This window comes from Embiotoca jacksoni, unplaced genomic scaffold, assembly GCF_022577435.1.
Source record: "Embiotoca jacksoni isolate LCO1_2020_lvr unplaced genomic scaffold, fEmbJac1.0.p SCAF_18, whole genome shotgun sequence".
Classification (NCBI taxonomy): Eukaryota; Metazoa; Chordata; class Actinopteri; family Embiotocidae; genus Embiotoca; species Embiotoca jacksoni.
In genome coordinates this window covers 372,501-385,000 of record NW_027185318.1, presented here as the reverse complement: position 1 = coordinate 385,000, position 12,500 = coordinate 372,501, and the positions used below count along the sequence as shown (strand labels likewise).

Genomic DNA, 12,500 nt, shown 5'->3' with positions numbered 1-12,500 from the left:
ACCTTCACCCCTGCAGAGCAGTAAAATGTGGCCAATAGTGTGTTTTAAAATAATGAATTTACTGTTGAATTAAGCACCAAAATGAAATTCACTGTTGGCTACAGGTATAAGTCAATGTGATGTTGAGAGACTCACCTCGTCTCAATACTGTTAGCTGTGCTGAAGCAGACGTTTCTCCCAAAGCATTGTGGAAAATGCAAGAGTAGACCCCTGCATCAGAGACATGGAGACCCTGTATCTGAAGCCAAGTAGAGACGGTGTAGCGCTGGGGATCGCCTCGTGCCTGAAAAAGATGGGATTAAGTAATGACAGATTCTATTCATCAACCAACTGTATTAATCAATTCAACTATAAGAAAGGCGTATTAGTCAGCCATATCATCATGTGTCTTAAAACATATGATCCATTTATCCATCCATTATCTGTACCCGGGTCAGGGGGAGCTGCAGCCTATCCCAGCTCACTATTTTCTCCTCCGAGCTTACGTGGGAAGCCGGAGAACCTGGAGAGATCCACGCAGGCACAGGGAGTACATGCAAACTCCACACAGAAAGGCCCTCGCACCAGCCGAGGCTCGAACCCACAACCTTCTTGCTGCGAGGTGACAAATTTACCAAGTAGAAAGCTTGTGATCTTGTTTTGTACTTCCACAATGGTTAAGGTTGCGCAAGAAGCCAAAAGAATGGCCAAAGTGAGCAGCAGAGGCTAAGATAGCCTGACTTATAGTCCATAGGTTAAACTATGTTTACAGACTTCATGATAAATATACTGTTAATATTTAAAATCAGTGGAATATCCCTTTACCCAAGAATGTCTTCATCTATCAAGCAAACTGGGACAAAGGCAGTCTGAAATCAACAATGACACACCGAACAGGAAACAATTTAATCAAACATGAATTCATAATGAAACATGTAATGATGAGCAAACCTGTACAGAGATGTGTGGATCATCTCCTGGCAGGAAGTTGTCACTTCCTGTCTTCCTCCAGTTCAGGTTTGGAAGAGGGTAAGCTGAAACCTCACAGCCAAAAATGATGTCATTCCCTGTGTAGATGGACATATTTTTGGGACCTCGAAGGATATGGGGAGCTGTGGCAAAAGGAGAGGAACACCCCAAGGTTCAATACAAGGACCCTTAAAGTTTTTCCCAATCATCAAAAACTTTGCACATGCATGGACATCTTAAACACATGAACTCTCCTGGACTGATAACATGTAAGAAAGGAGTGAACTAACGTGAGTAGCAGGGTCCTCTCCTCGTCAGCTTCAGGGTTGCGTCGTGGCTGGCTGCCTCTCTCAGCTGGCAAACATTTGGGTAGGTCCACCCATCTGAACCACACACAGGTCCGTTCTCCTGGCACACACATGCCGGTTCTGGCTCAGTCCTCCTCTCGGGCCATTTCCTCTGGCACGTTAGACCCTCTCCACAGTGGCCGTAGAACTTCTGAGCCCCGTCTGGATCACACCGCTGCCCCTCCACATTTGCACACTGCTCACAGCATCCGCAGTTGTCCTGCACTCGGCCTGCAGGGCAGCGGTCCGGCACTGGGGGGCAGAAGTGCTCATCACACGCCCTGCAGCCCTCGCCCTCCTCCCACAGCCACAGCCACCCAGGTGCTGGGGGGGCAGCCCCAAAGAAGTGTTCACCCACACACTCATGCATATACAGACACACAAGCAAAGCAGAGCCATGCTGCACACAAAATCCTCAATCCTCAATTCACAAACTGAGGAAACTGTAAAATCGTTATGAAATACGTACATTCGTAGAGACAGCTGTCTTGTTCCCTCCTCTGAGTTTTAAATGATTCCTTCTGTCTCCCCTCCTCGGTCCTCTTCTGAATAGTTGGACTGCTCTTTGTTATTTTTACTGTGTATCCCAGCTGAGTCATATTGCCATGTTGTTTGGCCCCTTGAGATTTCTTCATCAGTTCCAAGTCCTTTCTAACAAAGAGACATCATTTACAGTGAATGAATTGAGCGAACGTCATCTCTCAGGTCTCCATTTCATTTCATCTTTCTTTACTCCTGATCTGCTGCCTTTCTTCGTGTGCCAGTGTCTCTGAGCTCAGCTGGACTGGCAAACAGGCTTCAGAAATGGCACTGGGTATAAAAGAATCCTGCTCAACCTGCAGGATTCTGTTAGTGTGGAGGGTAAGTATTTGCCAATATTTTGAAAATATGGGGTGTGGGAAAGGAAGTAAACCACTTGAAGAAAAACCTCCAATAATATGTGAGTTTTATTAATGATATAATCTCTCAGAACTCTCAGAATCACCACAAAAACAAACAGTTTTGTTGTATTCCTTTAAGATATTGTTGTTCCATCACATAAAATACTCCTATAACTCATTTCTTCTGCACCACTTGTTAATTCTGTCAATAATGCTTATACATTTTCCTATTGTATCATGCTTTTTATTATAGCCTAGTTTTTCAGGTATCAGAAGGGCTCCTGCTAGATTATATGTGGCCAATAGGAAACTCTTGAGGCTTGAAACTCAGCAGCTTTAAACATTATGTAATTTGTAAAAGCATGTTTTTTTTGTTGTTGTTTTTTCTCTCCTTTCCCTCAATATACTCATTTGATTATGTTGCTTATAGTTTGCTTTAATCTATTGTTAAAATTACAATGTTACAATTTGTATCTGGTGTATTGATATATTTCATTTAAGTTTTTGATCATTTCTAACGTACTTTTCTGTGAGTGTCCATCAAAGATGTGCTGTATGTTTACTGATGTGGGTTTGGTAACTGTCAGGAAGCGTGAGGCTCATTTCTTTATATCTAGCCTCCTTATTCTAACGTTATGTACACAAAGAAAGGTCGCACTTCCTATCCAACTGAACATCATCATAGTGTATGCTGTATACTCGTATTGTGAATGAATACATACAAATACAAACAAAACATTTCACACAGATCAAACTGACTGATTATTTCGACGTTTTAAAGCAGGGCACCGTGTGTTCCGGTACTGCGTCCACCTCTGCTGGATAAAGCTTCCGTGTCTTTTTAAAGTAACGTGGCACTTTTCCTTTTGCCATCCGGGACGTTTCAGTGTGCACACAGAGGCTTCTCAAGACAAACACCTCCTTGTGTGAATGGCCGGGGCGGGGCTTTATTATCGTACTCTCTGACGTCATGGCATGTGATGCGTTTACGTACTATGGTCGCGGAATTAGACGACCATAAAGGTGGCGTTAATGTATAATTTTAATCCGTTTTAAGCTTCAAATTAAAACTTAAAACCGCAAATCACGCAAAAGTTAACACACGTCTGTCTTCAGTTATGGAAATCCTGCATGATGTTACATAAACCAGAAGCTAGACGATTTATGGTTCTGCAAAATGAAGAGAGTTTATTGTTGTGTGTCGCGAATTTAGGAACACTGTACTTTTATTTTGAAAGATCACGTACAGGAAAATGCACGTTAATCATTTGCTTGACTCTGATTCCACGTTTTACAGGAAGTAAAGAAGAAGGGGAAGATTTCTGTCACTGAACCGACAGTTAAAGCCTCGTTGAGTCCGTCGGTGGGTCGGTGAGCTTCTTCAGGGTCACCGAGCATCTCTCCTGCACGACAGCAGCTGACACCCCAAACAGAAACACAGCAAGTATGTACAGACTAGTTAAATATATATAAATATATATATACTCAGTTATAGCCTGCTGTACTGTGGACGTTGAGGCTCGGTTATTCAGTGGTTTCATTATGGCCATCATATAAAACAGGAGCTAAAATGTGAGATTTTTGATTTGCTAACTTTCGACACCCTCAGTTTAAATCCCTGAAGGGAACTGGACTCAACCAGAGTTGGAGGATGCTTGAATACAAATCTCTCCTAAATATTGACCTTGTGCATGGCATGAGTTCATAGAGCACATTATAAGATGTTGAAGTAAGAATGTTCCAGTCTTTAAAGACAGTTGGTCTCAACACATACAAAAAGCTCACAACAATGAGCAGGTGTGGTTGTTTCCTTCCACTGTGACGTGGGACAATACAGGTGAGTCACACACCTGCCAGGTGGACTTAACCAACCTTTGGAGGGGGTGAGAGGTGCTCTGACGACAGGACGTCCTGCTGTACTCAGATCAGGAGCCGCTGGCTGACTGGTTTAATGCTATTTGCTATTTTACAGGCTCAAAGAATGGCAGAGAAGGTGTTGGTCACAGGTGGAGCGGAGAAGGTGTTGGTCACAGGTGGAGCGGAGAAGGTGTTGTTCACAGGTGGAGCGGAGAAGGTGTTGGTCACAAGTGGAGCGGAGAAAGTGTTGGTCACAAGTGGAGCGGAGAAAGTGTTGGTCACAGGTGGAGCGGAGAAGGTGTTGGTCACAGGTGGAGCGGGCTACATCGGGAGTCACTGTGTGGTGGAGCTCATTGAAGCCGGCTACCAGCCGATCGTCATCGACAACTACAGTAACGCAGTACGAGGTAGGAAACACACGCTAAGGATGCATCCTAAAATGACCACAGGTCATTGTTACTCAGATCTGGTGTTACTGTGTGTGTGTGTGTGTGTGTGTGTGTGTGTGTGTGTGTGTGTGTGTGTGTGTGTGTGTGTGTCCTGTTGTGACTGGAGGAGAAGGTGATGTGGCGGAGAGCATTTGCAGGATAGAGAAGCTTCTGGACACCAGCGTTGAGTTTCATGAACTGGACCTTCTGGACCGACCGGGCTTAGAACAACTCTTCAGAAAGGTCAGAAAGTTTATGCAGTTCATTTATTTATTCATTGTTACTTGATTTATTCACACAATTATCCACTTCTTTGATTTACAGGATCTGTTTTAGTCTGACAACACTGACAGATATGTGCTGTTGTTAAATGTAAAGATTTTGCTGCAAAACCAAGAACGTCAGTGTGTCTGGAGGCTTCTGGAAATATTGAAGGACATTTTTCACCGTTCTCTGACGTGTCAAGAACATTTTTGGCAGAAATAACTTATCTGTCACCCAAATTCTGAATTCATCATACATAAAAACTAAATCTACATTCATTTAAATGGGCAATCTGTAAGATGTTTAGTTTAAAACATTAAAAGAAATGACTGAACATATCCACATATTTGTAGAAATATAGTGTTGATGTTTTGTCAAAGACGTCCGAGTTGTGTTGCAGAGATATCTACTGAAGTTTTAGCATGTTAGCAGCTAGTGCTGGCCCAGCCTGGATCGTAATACCACTTTGTACCACAAGATGGCACCGTGAGTTGTTGCAGCCTAAAGTCTGCCTTCGGTCCAGCCTCAGAGGAAGTAGTATTCTCACATCATTTATTTTCTGTGACTCTCTCTCTCTCTCTCTCTCCGGGTCGCCTGTTCTGTAGAGCTTCGGGACCAGCTGATCCGTTCAGGGTTGAACTTCTTTGCACAACACATCACTGTGTAACGTTACAGACCATGTTAATATGTTGAGTTTGCTGCTGATGCGCGGTCTAGAGCTCTTATCATAGCTGTATGTGACAAGTTCGATTACCTCGTCATCTAAATATCGACTAACTGAACACGTAGCAACCGAGCCAGGATTCTTACCGGTTCTTTGGTGCAGCTCATGACAACACAAATGACACCGAAAAACCTTGTAAACTCACTTCATATCTGTTTTACAAGATGCTGCTGTGGTCTTCCTCAACCTAACTAACCTCACACAACTGTCAGCCACAGACTTTGATGGGTCAGACTAAAGGCAGACTGTTTGTGACTCACTACCGCCCCCTAATGTTCAAAGAAATGGGATTAATTCTGACATATTACACCTTTAAACTCTGTTCTGTTTTTCATAAATCAGCTCTAGAATTAATGCTAGAATACATGCTGATATATTATTGGTTGATGAAACAATCAGGGCCATCCGATAAATACAGCAGTCATTTTTTATTGATGTTTGTTTCTCCTGCTGGCCACCATAAATTCCAAAATAGTAGTTAAAATAGGTAACATGAGACCGTTTATATAGTCGTTCCATACTGGTTAAATGAGCTCCTTCTATGTGGCCCATATCCATCACATGTGTAACTATATCTGTGTTGCAGCACTCTTTCTGTGCTGTGATGCACTTTGCTGGCCTGAAAGCTGTCGGGGAGTCGGTGGAGCAGCCGCTACGCTACTATCGAGTCAACCTCACTGCCTCCATGAACCTGCTGGAGGTCAGTTTCAGTTTGCACTTTTGTCGCCTGATCTGACACGTCTGTCTTCCATTAAATCAACACTTCACTCTTCATTTTTGTCTGCACCCTGAACTGATCATTATTTGCACTGATCTGTTTGCTGAGTGCACAACAGCATGTGTTCATTTGACATTGAGGTGTCATATTTTAACACTGCAGCTGACATACGTTCTAGCGTCTGGAGTTCAGCCTGTGTGCTTGCTCTTACGTTGTATGTGCCTGTGGTAGACTGCTGTCTAGATGGCCGCTGACTGGATGTGTGTGCCGTGTTTATGTGCATCTGCATGTGTCCCAGGTGATGCAGGCTCACAGGGTGCACAATCTGGTTTTCAGCAGCTCAGCCACAGTGTATGGAGACCCTCAGCAGCTGCCCATCGATGAGCAGCACCCTGTGGGTGGCTGCACTAACCCCTACGGCAAGACCAAGTACTTCATCGAAGAGATGATCAAGGACCATTGTAAATCTGAGAAGGTGCTGATCAGAAGGTCACACACATTCAGAGATGCACACACTCACACAACACCAGGTGTCTCATGATGGACTCTGTGTCAGCAGGGCTGGAATGCAGTGCTGCTGCGTTATTTCAACCCGATCGGAGCTCATTCCTCTGGTGTGATCGGAGAGGACCCTCAGGGTATCCCTAACAACCTGCTGCCATATGTTGCCCAGGTACCCAGAATCTCTGTGAAAACACATCTTCTTCAGATGCATAATCCACGATGTCATCGAGATGGATTCATCTGATGATTCGCCATTACTTGCATTGCTTAATTTATGTTTCTCATAGGTCGCCATTGGGAGAAGAAAGTGTCTCAATGTATTTGGAAATGACTACGACACACTCGATGGCACAGGTAATAAACTGCCTTCTGCCTTATTCCCAGTGAATAAGACCTTTAAACTGCAATGCACAGATTTAATTAGTAGTATGAAATAGCTTTGAAAGATCTATCTGCAAATCAGGTTTTCTCCCTCTTATATAGGTGTGCGAGATTATATCCATGTTGTAGATCTGGCAAAGGGACATCTAGCAGCTCTGAAGAAGATGAAGGAGGACTGTGGGTGCAAGGTGCAAGAAAATAATTCCAAATAATAGAATTTCCAGCCGTTTTCTGTCCATGTGTGCAAAGTTTCTGTATTTATTGGCGCTCTTGCATTTGTGCATTATTGTGTTTGTGTAGGTTTACAACCTGGGGACAGGAAGAGGTTACTCTGTGCTGCAGATGGTGAAAGCCATGGAGAAGGTATCAGGGAACAAGGTGAGTCACAGAAAACCTCTTTTCTCTCCAATTTAAATTTTGAATCTGGGTTTGTATCGCGACTTGGAGCACTCAGTCATGTTATCCGGCTATTAAACTCCCTGGATAACACTGTCGATAAAGATAGCCTCAACCACTGAAGTTCCTTTTTTTTTTCTTTTTTTTTTTTTTTTTAGGTTAAACCACTCTTGTTTTTTGTTCATGTAATTTAAATCATGTGATTTCTACATAGATCGCATACGAGATGGCCCCTCGCAGAGAAGGAGACATCGCGTCCTGCTACGCTGACCCTCGTCTGGCTGAGAAGGAGCTGCACTGGAAGGCTGAATTTGAACTGGAAAGAATGTGTAAGTAAAGCAGCAGTGCACAATGTGTTGTTTTATGTCACCTGATTGTCCTCCAAAAAAAAGCACTTTTATCACAGAATGATTAAGATTTCCCCACATTATCTCCCAATGTATTTTTTTGCACCCATTTCCATATAGGTGAGGATCTGTGGCGCTGGCAGTCCATGAACCCAACTGGATTTTCCAACGGCACAACTTCTTGATGAAACTCCAGCTGGTTGTTTAATCATCTTTTAAATCACCAAAGGGAACCATGATCTTCCTCATTTTTGCATACAAACGCATTATGAAGACCTCAAGAAAAGCTGAACTCTGTGTTGTGTTGTTTAATTTCACATTTGTTTTATTGTCATAGTTTCTAAATATCTTTGTTTTCGCTCTGCTTTTATTTCCGATTTTAAGAAAAGATATTTTCTTTATAAATGTACTGATCTGTGCCATAACAATGTAATAATAAATTAATTTTAATATTGCATAAGTATACTTTTTGGCTGCAGTGTCAAATGATTGTGAAATTGTTTGCAAGTGTTTAAAGAGCAGGATGACATTACGAGATCAGAGAGACAAACCCTTAACGAAACCATGATATTCTAGTTAAAATGCACTCACCTGTGAAAAAGGTTGAGGTCGATGTAAAGTTAGCAACACAGAAAAAAATGAAATGACCCTTTCATAAATATTTCAGTAATGCCATGGCAGATTAAGGAATTCTATCTGGATGGTCAGCACAGTAAATATTGCTGAATTTGGAGTGAGGAATTTGGTGTTTGGTCTTAATACTGTGTTCAGTGAATTTAAAGGGGGCACTGGGGCTTTAAATGGCTCCTTGAACCCTCGGGCACCCAGTTAATAAACACCCACGTCAGCACAGTGCTCCAGTCGCTTTAACCGGGTTTCGGTCTTTAGGGCTGAGCAGGAAGTGCCTGGCTGTGGACCCTGGACGAGAAAAATAAAAGAGCAGAGGGATAAAAAAAAAGGCTTAAAGAAATAAAACATGGATATGGTGGCAGAGTTGGGTGCTAATAGACTCTATCGGGCGCCGGGTGAATCCAGTCACCAGTGAGTATCGATGGATTTTGTCAGGGTTGTCACGGCGTAGGGCGTAAGCGGGTCCTGCAGACACCTCGCGCCTGGGAAAGAGTCGCTCGGTTTGGGCAGCAGGCAAATCCTCCCCGCTGCTTGCTGCGCTCCGGACCACCGGCGAGAAGTGGGGGTGGTCATGAGGATGGAAACGGGCGTATTAGAGCGTCATATCCCCCGACTGATGTACAATGTGAATAGATTTATTTTGCAGCTCGCAGCATGCCCCGTTGCTGGAGGTTGGTGTCTGTTTTTCTATTGTGTGCTGGCTGGAGCCTGAAGTGGGCGTCGCTCCAGGACAGACTGGGCTGCACTGGTGCGCCGCTGCCCGCTTTTCTCTCGGAGGACTGCAGCAGTCTCATGTCGCTTTGTAGGTCGAATGATGTCTGAATTCAGGGAGAATAGCTCGGTGAAGATACCACACTTAGTTTCCTGTGCCATCCAAAGCCCCGTGGAGTCCTGCGGGCGTTGCGCTGCGCTGCGCTGCGCTGCGCGTTCTCGGGCGCTGCGAAGCCTGTCAGACAACATCGGGGAGATAATTACAACCGGCTGCGTGAAATCCAGCGCTTCCTCGAAAATGGCTAAATTGGTTACTGCTAAATTAGAAGTATTCTGTCAATTAGATTGCGGCAGATTTGTTGTCTTTCTTAGAACTGCATGTCCAACTGCGGTGCTTTATTTTCTCTTCCCACATGTCTGATATGTTTGATTTCTTGAGAGCTTTAACCTTTACCCATCAGGGATGATTAAAGGGTTTGTCACCCGATGCTCTCTGACTGGAGTCGGGTGTAGCCCATTAAGAAGAAGATTTGGATTGAAGGATTGTTCAGCAAATTACAGCGCAGAAAGAAGTGAGGTGGGCGGGCCATCCGCGGAGCTGAAGATTGTCCAATGCAGAAACAAAGATGAGATAATTGACAGCTTTATCAATGGGCTGTTGTTGCTGTGTTTATAATGTAAGTTGCCGTTAACATTTGGGGGTCTGTCGTGTAATTGTTTACCAAGGTAAGCTTGTCACAAATTCAGATGTGCCATCAGTGTTTCCCTCCTCAATATATACAATCTTAGTTGGTTAATTTGGGATTATGAGGATGGAATTGTCTCCGTTTCAGTAATGAGTGTCCACAAGGTCTACAAGCCATGTAGGATTTGTTATTTTCCTGCAGAACATTCACAGCCAGTGAGAGTGCTGTCATGTTGTCTCCTGCAGGCAGCCTCAGAGGTGGTTCAACACGGCTGACATCACAGTGGCTCACCAAAGCAACCTGCTGAAGCAGCTCAACCAGCAGCGCCGCCAGGAGCTGTTCTGTGACTGCAGCGTGCTGGTGGAGGGTCAGCTCTTCAGGGCTCACCGCAATGTCTTGTTCGCCAGCAGCGGCTACTTCCGAATGCTGCTGTCCCAGGGGCCCGACGGGCTGCCCGACTCCGTCAACGCCACCTTCGACGTGTTCAGCCCGGAGACCTTCACCGTCATCCTGGACTTCATCTACTCTGGCCAGCTGGACCTCTCCAGTCACAACGTGATTGAGGTGATGTCTGCTGCCAGCTACTTGCAGATGAACAATGTCATAAACTACTGCAAGAACTTCATCAAATCCTCTTTGGACATCAGTGTGAAAGATGAAGACAGCGAACGTTGCCTCAGTTTGTCTGAGACATATAGTTTTACCAGTGGAGCAGGAGAAGAGTCCTCAGAGCAGCAGCAGCACGACCCCTGCTCTGTCAGCCCGCCACCAGCGCTCTGGACCCGGGACAACTCCAGATCCCAGTCTGGCTTTATAGGGAAAGACCAAGACCAGGACGCTTCAGCCTCAGCCCTGAAGACTGATCCAAGCAGCCCTGCTAATGAGCTCAGCGTAGAAGCAGAGGACTTGCAGGACCCTCAGGACCCTCTGTACACCTTGCCTGGATCAGAGCGCCGGCGTGGGAAAGGGGGGACCAAGAGGAGAGCGCCCAACAGCACTCGCTCCAACCAGCACGAGGACTTGGACATTCAGGAGGCGAGGACACAAAAGGCTGAAAAGGCCGAGGAGCTATATGCCACTCTGCCACCGATCGTGGGGGTTATTGGACACTTTAATAAAGGTGTGTTGGCTCACATGTGGGAAAATGGACAATCAATATTTCTTTTACTGTTAGGGAAGTGAGGAAATGAATGACATACTTCATCGTAGAAAGACTGGCATGGTTGAAACCCTCAAAGGACGACAGCGCCGTAGAACAGAAAAGCCAAATGAACAGTTTCTCTTCCTCTTTGCAGAGTCCAACCCAATCATGCGCTTCAAATGTCCCTTTTGTACGCACACGGTGAAGAGGAAAGCAGACCTGAAGCGTCACCTGCGCTGCCACACCGGGGAGAGGCCGTACCCGTGTCAGGCCTGCAACAAGCGCTTCACTCGCTTGGAGCATCTCCGCAGCCATTTTGAGACAGTAGGTTTACTACCATGATACATACAGTATATGGATGGCAAGTTCTCTATACTTCTACATGCAGCGACCAGGAAACAGACCAGAGCAAAACCCATTTCTATTCATGTTTAATACATTTGGTCTGATCGTACTCTGTTTGTGTGTCCATAGATCCATCAGGCCAGGAAGCTGGTATGCAGGAAGTGTAAGTGTCAGGTGACCGAGGAGACCGGGCATGTCGTGTGTGAGGGCACACGGCGCTACCGCATGTGCACAGCATGCATCCAGGAAGTGGGCTGTGATGACATCCCCATTGACAGTCTAGAGGAGCCCAATGAGGAGCCGGCCCTTCTACTGGGTGTGGACGGGGAGGAGGAGGGGGACACTAAGAGGAGCTGGATGGTGACCGACGATGATGACTTGGCTGAAGACTCGGGGGCGGACCTCATCATCCAGCAGGTGGACGACAGTGATGAGGAGCTGGAGTGAAACGGGACCAAAGTGTGTGCATGCAGATATTGTGCATGCCCACATATTGACTGTGTGTGTGTGTGTGTGTGTGTGTGTGTGTGTGTGTGTGTGTCTGTGTGTGTGTGTTTTAAAGCCATGCAAGAGAATTTATGCATAAATATGTGATTCACTAATGTAAACACATACATTTATGATATCTTAGTTGTCTATTACTTAAATGCTCATTTTTGCTTTTATTGAGATTGTTAATCTTTGTGACATAATGGAAAGTTTTTTGTTGAGCCTCCTAAAGAAATGTAGTGTCCAAAGCATGCATATTCAGTTTCTTTTGCTTAAATTATTGTTAGGCCTATATAATAATCCTTTCAATAAGTGGTTTATTCTTTGTGTGCATGAAAAAAACACCAAAACCTTTGCCACTCTTTGGGACGTTCTGCTGGCATTTAGCAGTTAGCGAAACTCTCCTCGTTCCCTCATGCCTGTAGGGACAATCAATGGCAGACATTTCTTTCAATGACTCACATGCTTTGAATGGTTGGTTATGATATGCACTCTGATTTATTTATTCTTGATTTTTTTTTTTTTTTAACTTTTTGACACATTAAAGATATTTTTATACTTTTGTTTCTGGGTCTGTCCCCTTCCTTCTGAGAGGGGACTGGCTGCCTCAGGTCCCATTTTCCCCTCCGCAAAAAGCTTCTCTTTTTTAATTTATTACACAATGAATTTATTAAATAAATAAAGGAAGGTCAAATTAAATCTT

At 44.6% G+C, this 12,500-nt stretch overlaps 3 protein-coding genes across 8 annotated transcripts in view; 2 read left to right on the top strand and 1 right to left on the bottom strand.

Moving 5' to 3' along the window:
- The window catches only part of LOC138200268 (kazal-type serine protease inhibitor domain-containing protein 1-like), a 1,934-nt gene extending 40 nt beyond the window's left edge, over positions 1-1,894 (bottom strand). The window contains exons 1-5 of the mRNA XM_069152847.1: positions 1,765-1,894; positions 1,239-1,619; positions 931-1,091; positions 136-283; positions 1-10 (exon numbers count right to left, since the gene is read on the bottom strand). The exon at positions 1-10 is cut by the window's left edge and continues 40 nt beyond it. Of these exons, the coding sequence (XP_069008948.1) occupies positions 1-10; positions 136-283; positions 931-1,091; positions 1,239-1,619; positions 1,765-1,894 (830 nt within the window). The remainder of the gene's footprint in view (positions 11-135; positions 284-930; positions 1,092-1,238; positions 1,620-1,764) is intronic.
- A 1,595-nt stretch (positions 1,895-3,489) lies between these two features.
- gale (UDP-galactose-4-epimerase) lies at positions 3,490-8,260 on the top strand. 3 transcript variants are annotated; one of them, XM_069151871.1, is made up of 11 exons: positions 3,490-3,620; positions 4,149-4,440; positions 4,589-4,704; positions 6,036-6,149; positions 6,466-6,642; positions 6,727-6,840; positions 6,959-7,025; positions 7,155-7,240; positions 7,353-7,430; positions 7,663-7,777; positions 7,916-8,260. In XM_069151871.1, the coding sequence occupies exons 2-11, from the start codon at positions 4,158-4,160 to the stop codon at positions 7,978-7,980; spliced, it is 1,215 nt and encodes a 404-aa protein (XP_069007972.1). In that variant the 5' UTR covers positions 3,490-3,620; positions 4,149-4,157; the 3' UTR covers positions 7,981-8,260. The 3 variants fall into 3 exon arrangements, with proteins under 3 accessions (XP_069007972.1, XP_069007971.1, XP_069007970.1); XM_069151870.1 differs by lacking the exon at positions 3,490-3,620 and having other exon boundaries at positions 3,629-4,440; positions 4,592-4,704; XM_069151869.1 differs by lacking the exon at positions 3,490-3,620 and having other exon boundaries at positions 3,630-4,440.
- Positions 8,261-8,605: 345 nt separating this feature from the next.
- The window catches only part of zbtb8a (zinc finger and BTB domain containing 8A), a 4,109-nt gene continuing 214 nt past the window's right edge, over positions 8,606-12,500 (top strand). Inside the window, exons 1-4 of one of the 4 annotated variants that reach the window (XM_069151864.1) lie at positions 8,606-8,836; positions 10,068-10,942; positions 11,118-11,287; positions 11,438-11,767. In XM_069151864.1, coding sequence (XP_069007965.1) covers positions 8,772-8,836; positions 10,068-10,942; positions 11,118-11,287; positions 11,438-11,755 — 1,428 coding nt within the window. In that variant the 5' untranslated portion in view covers positions 8,606-8,771 and the 3' untranslated portion in view covers positions 11,756-11,767. The other 3 variants (XM_069151863.1, XM_069151865.1, XM_069151866.1) reach the window with 3 other exon arrangements.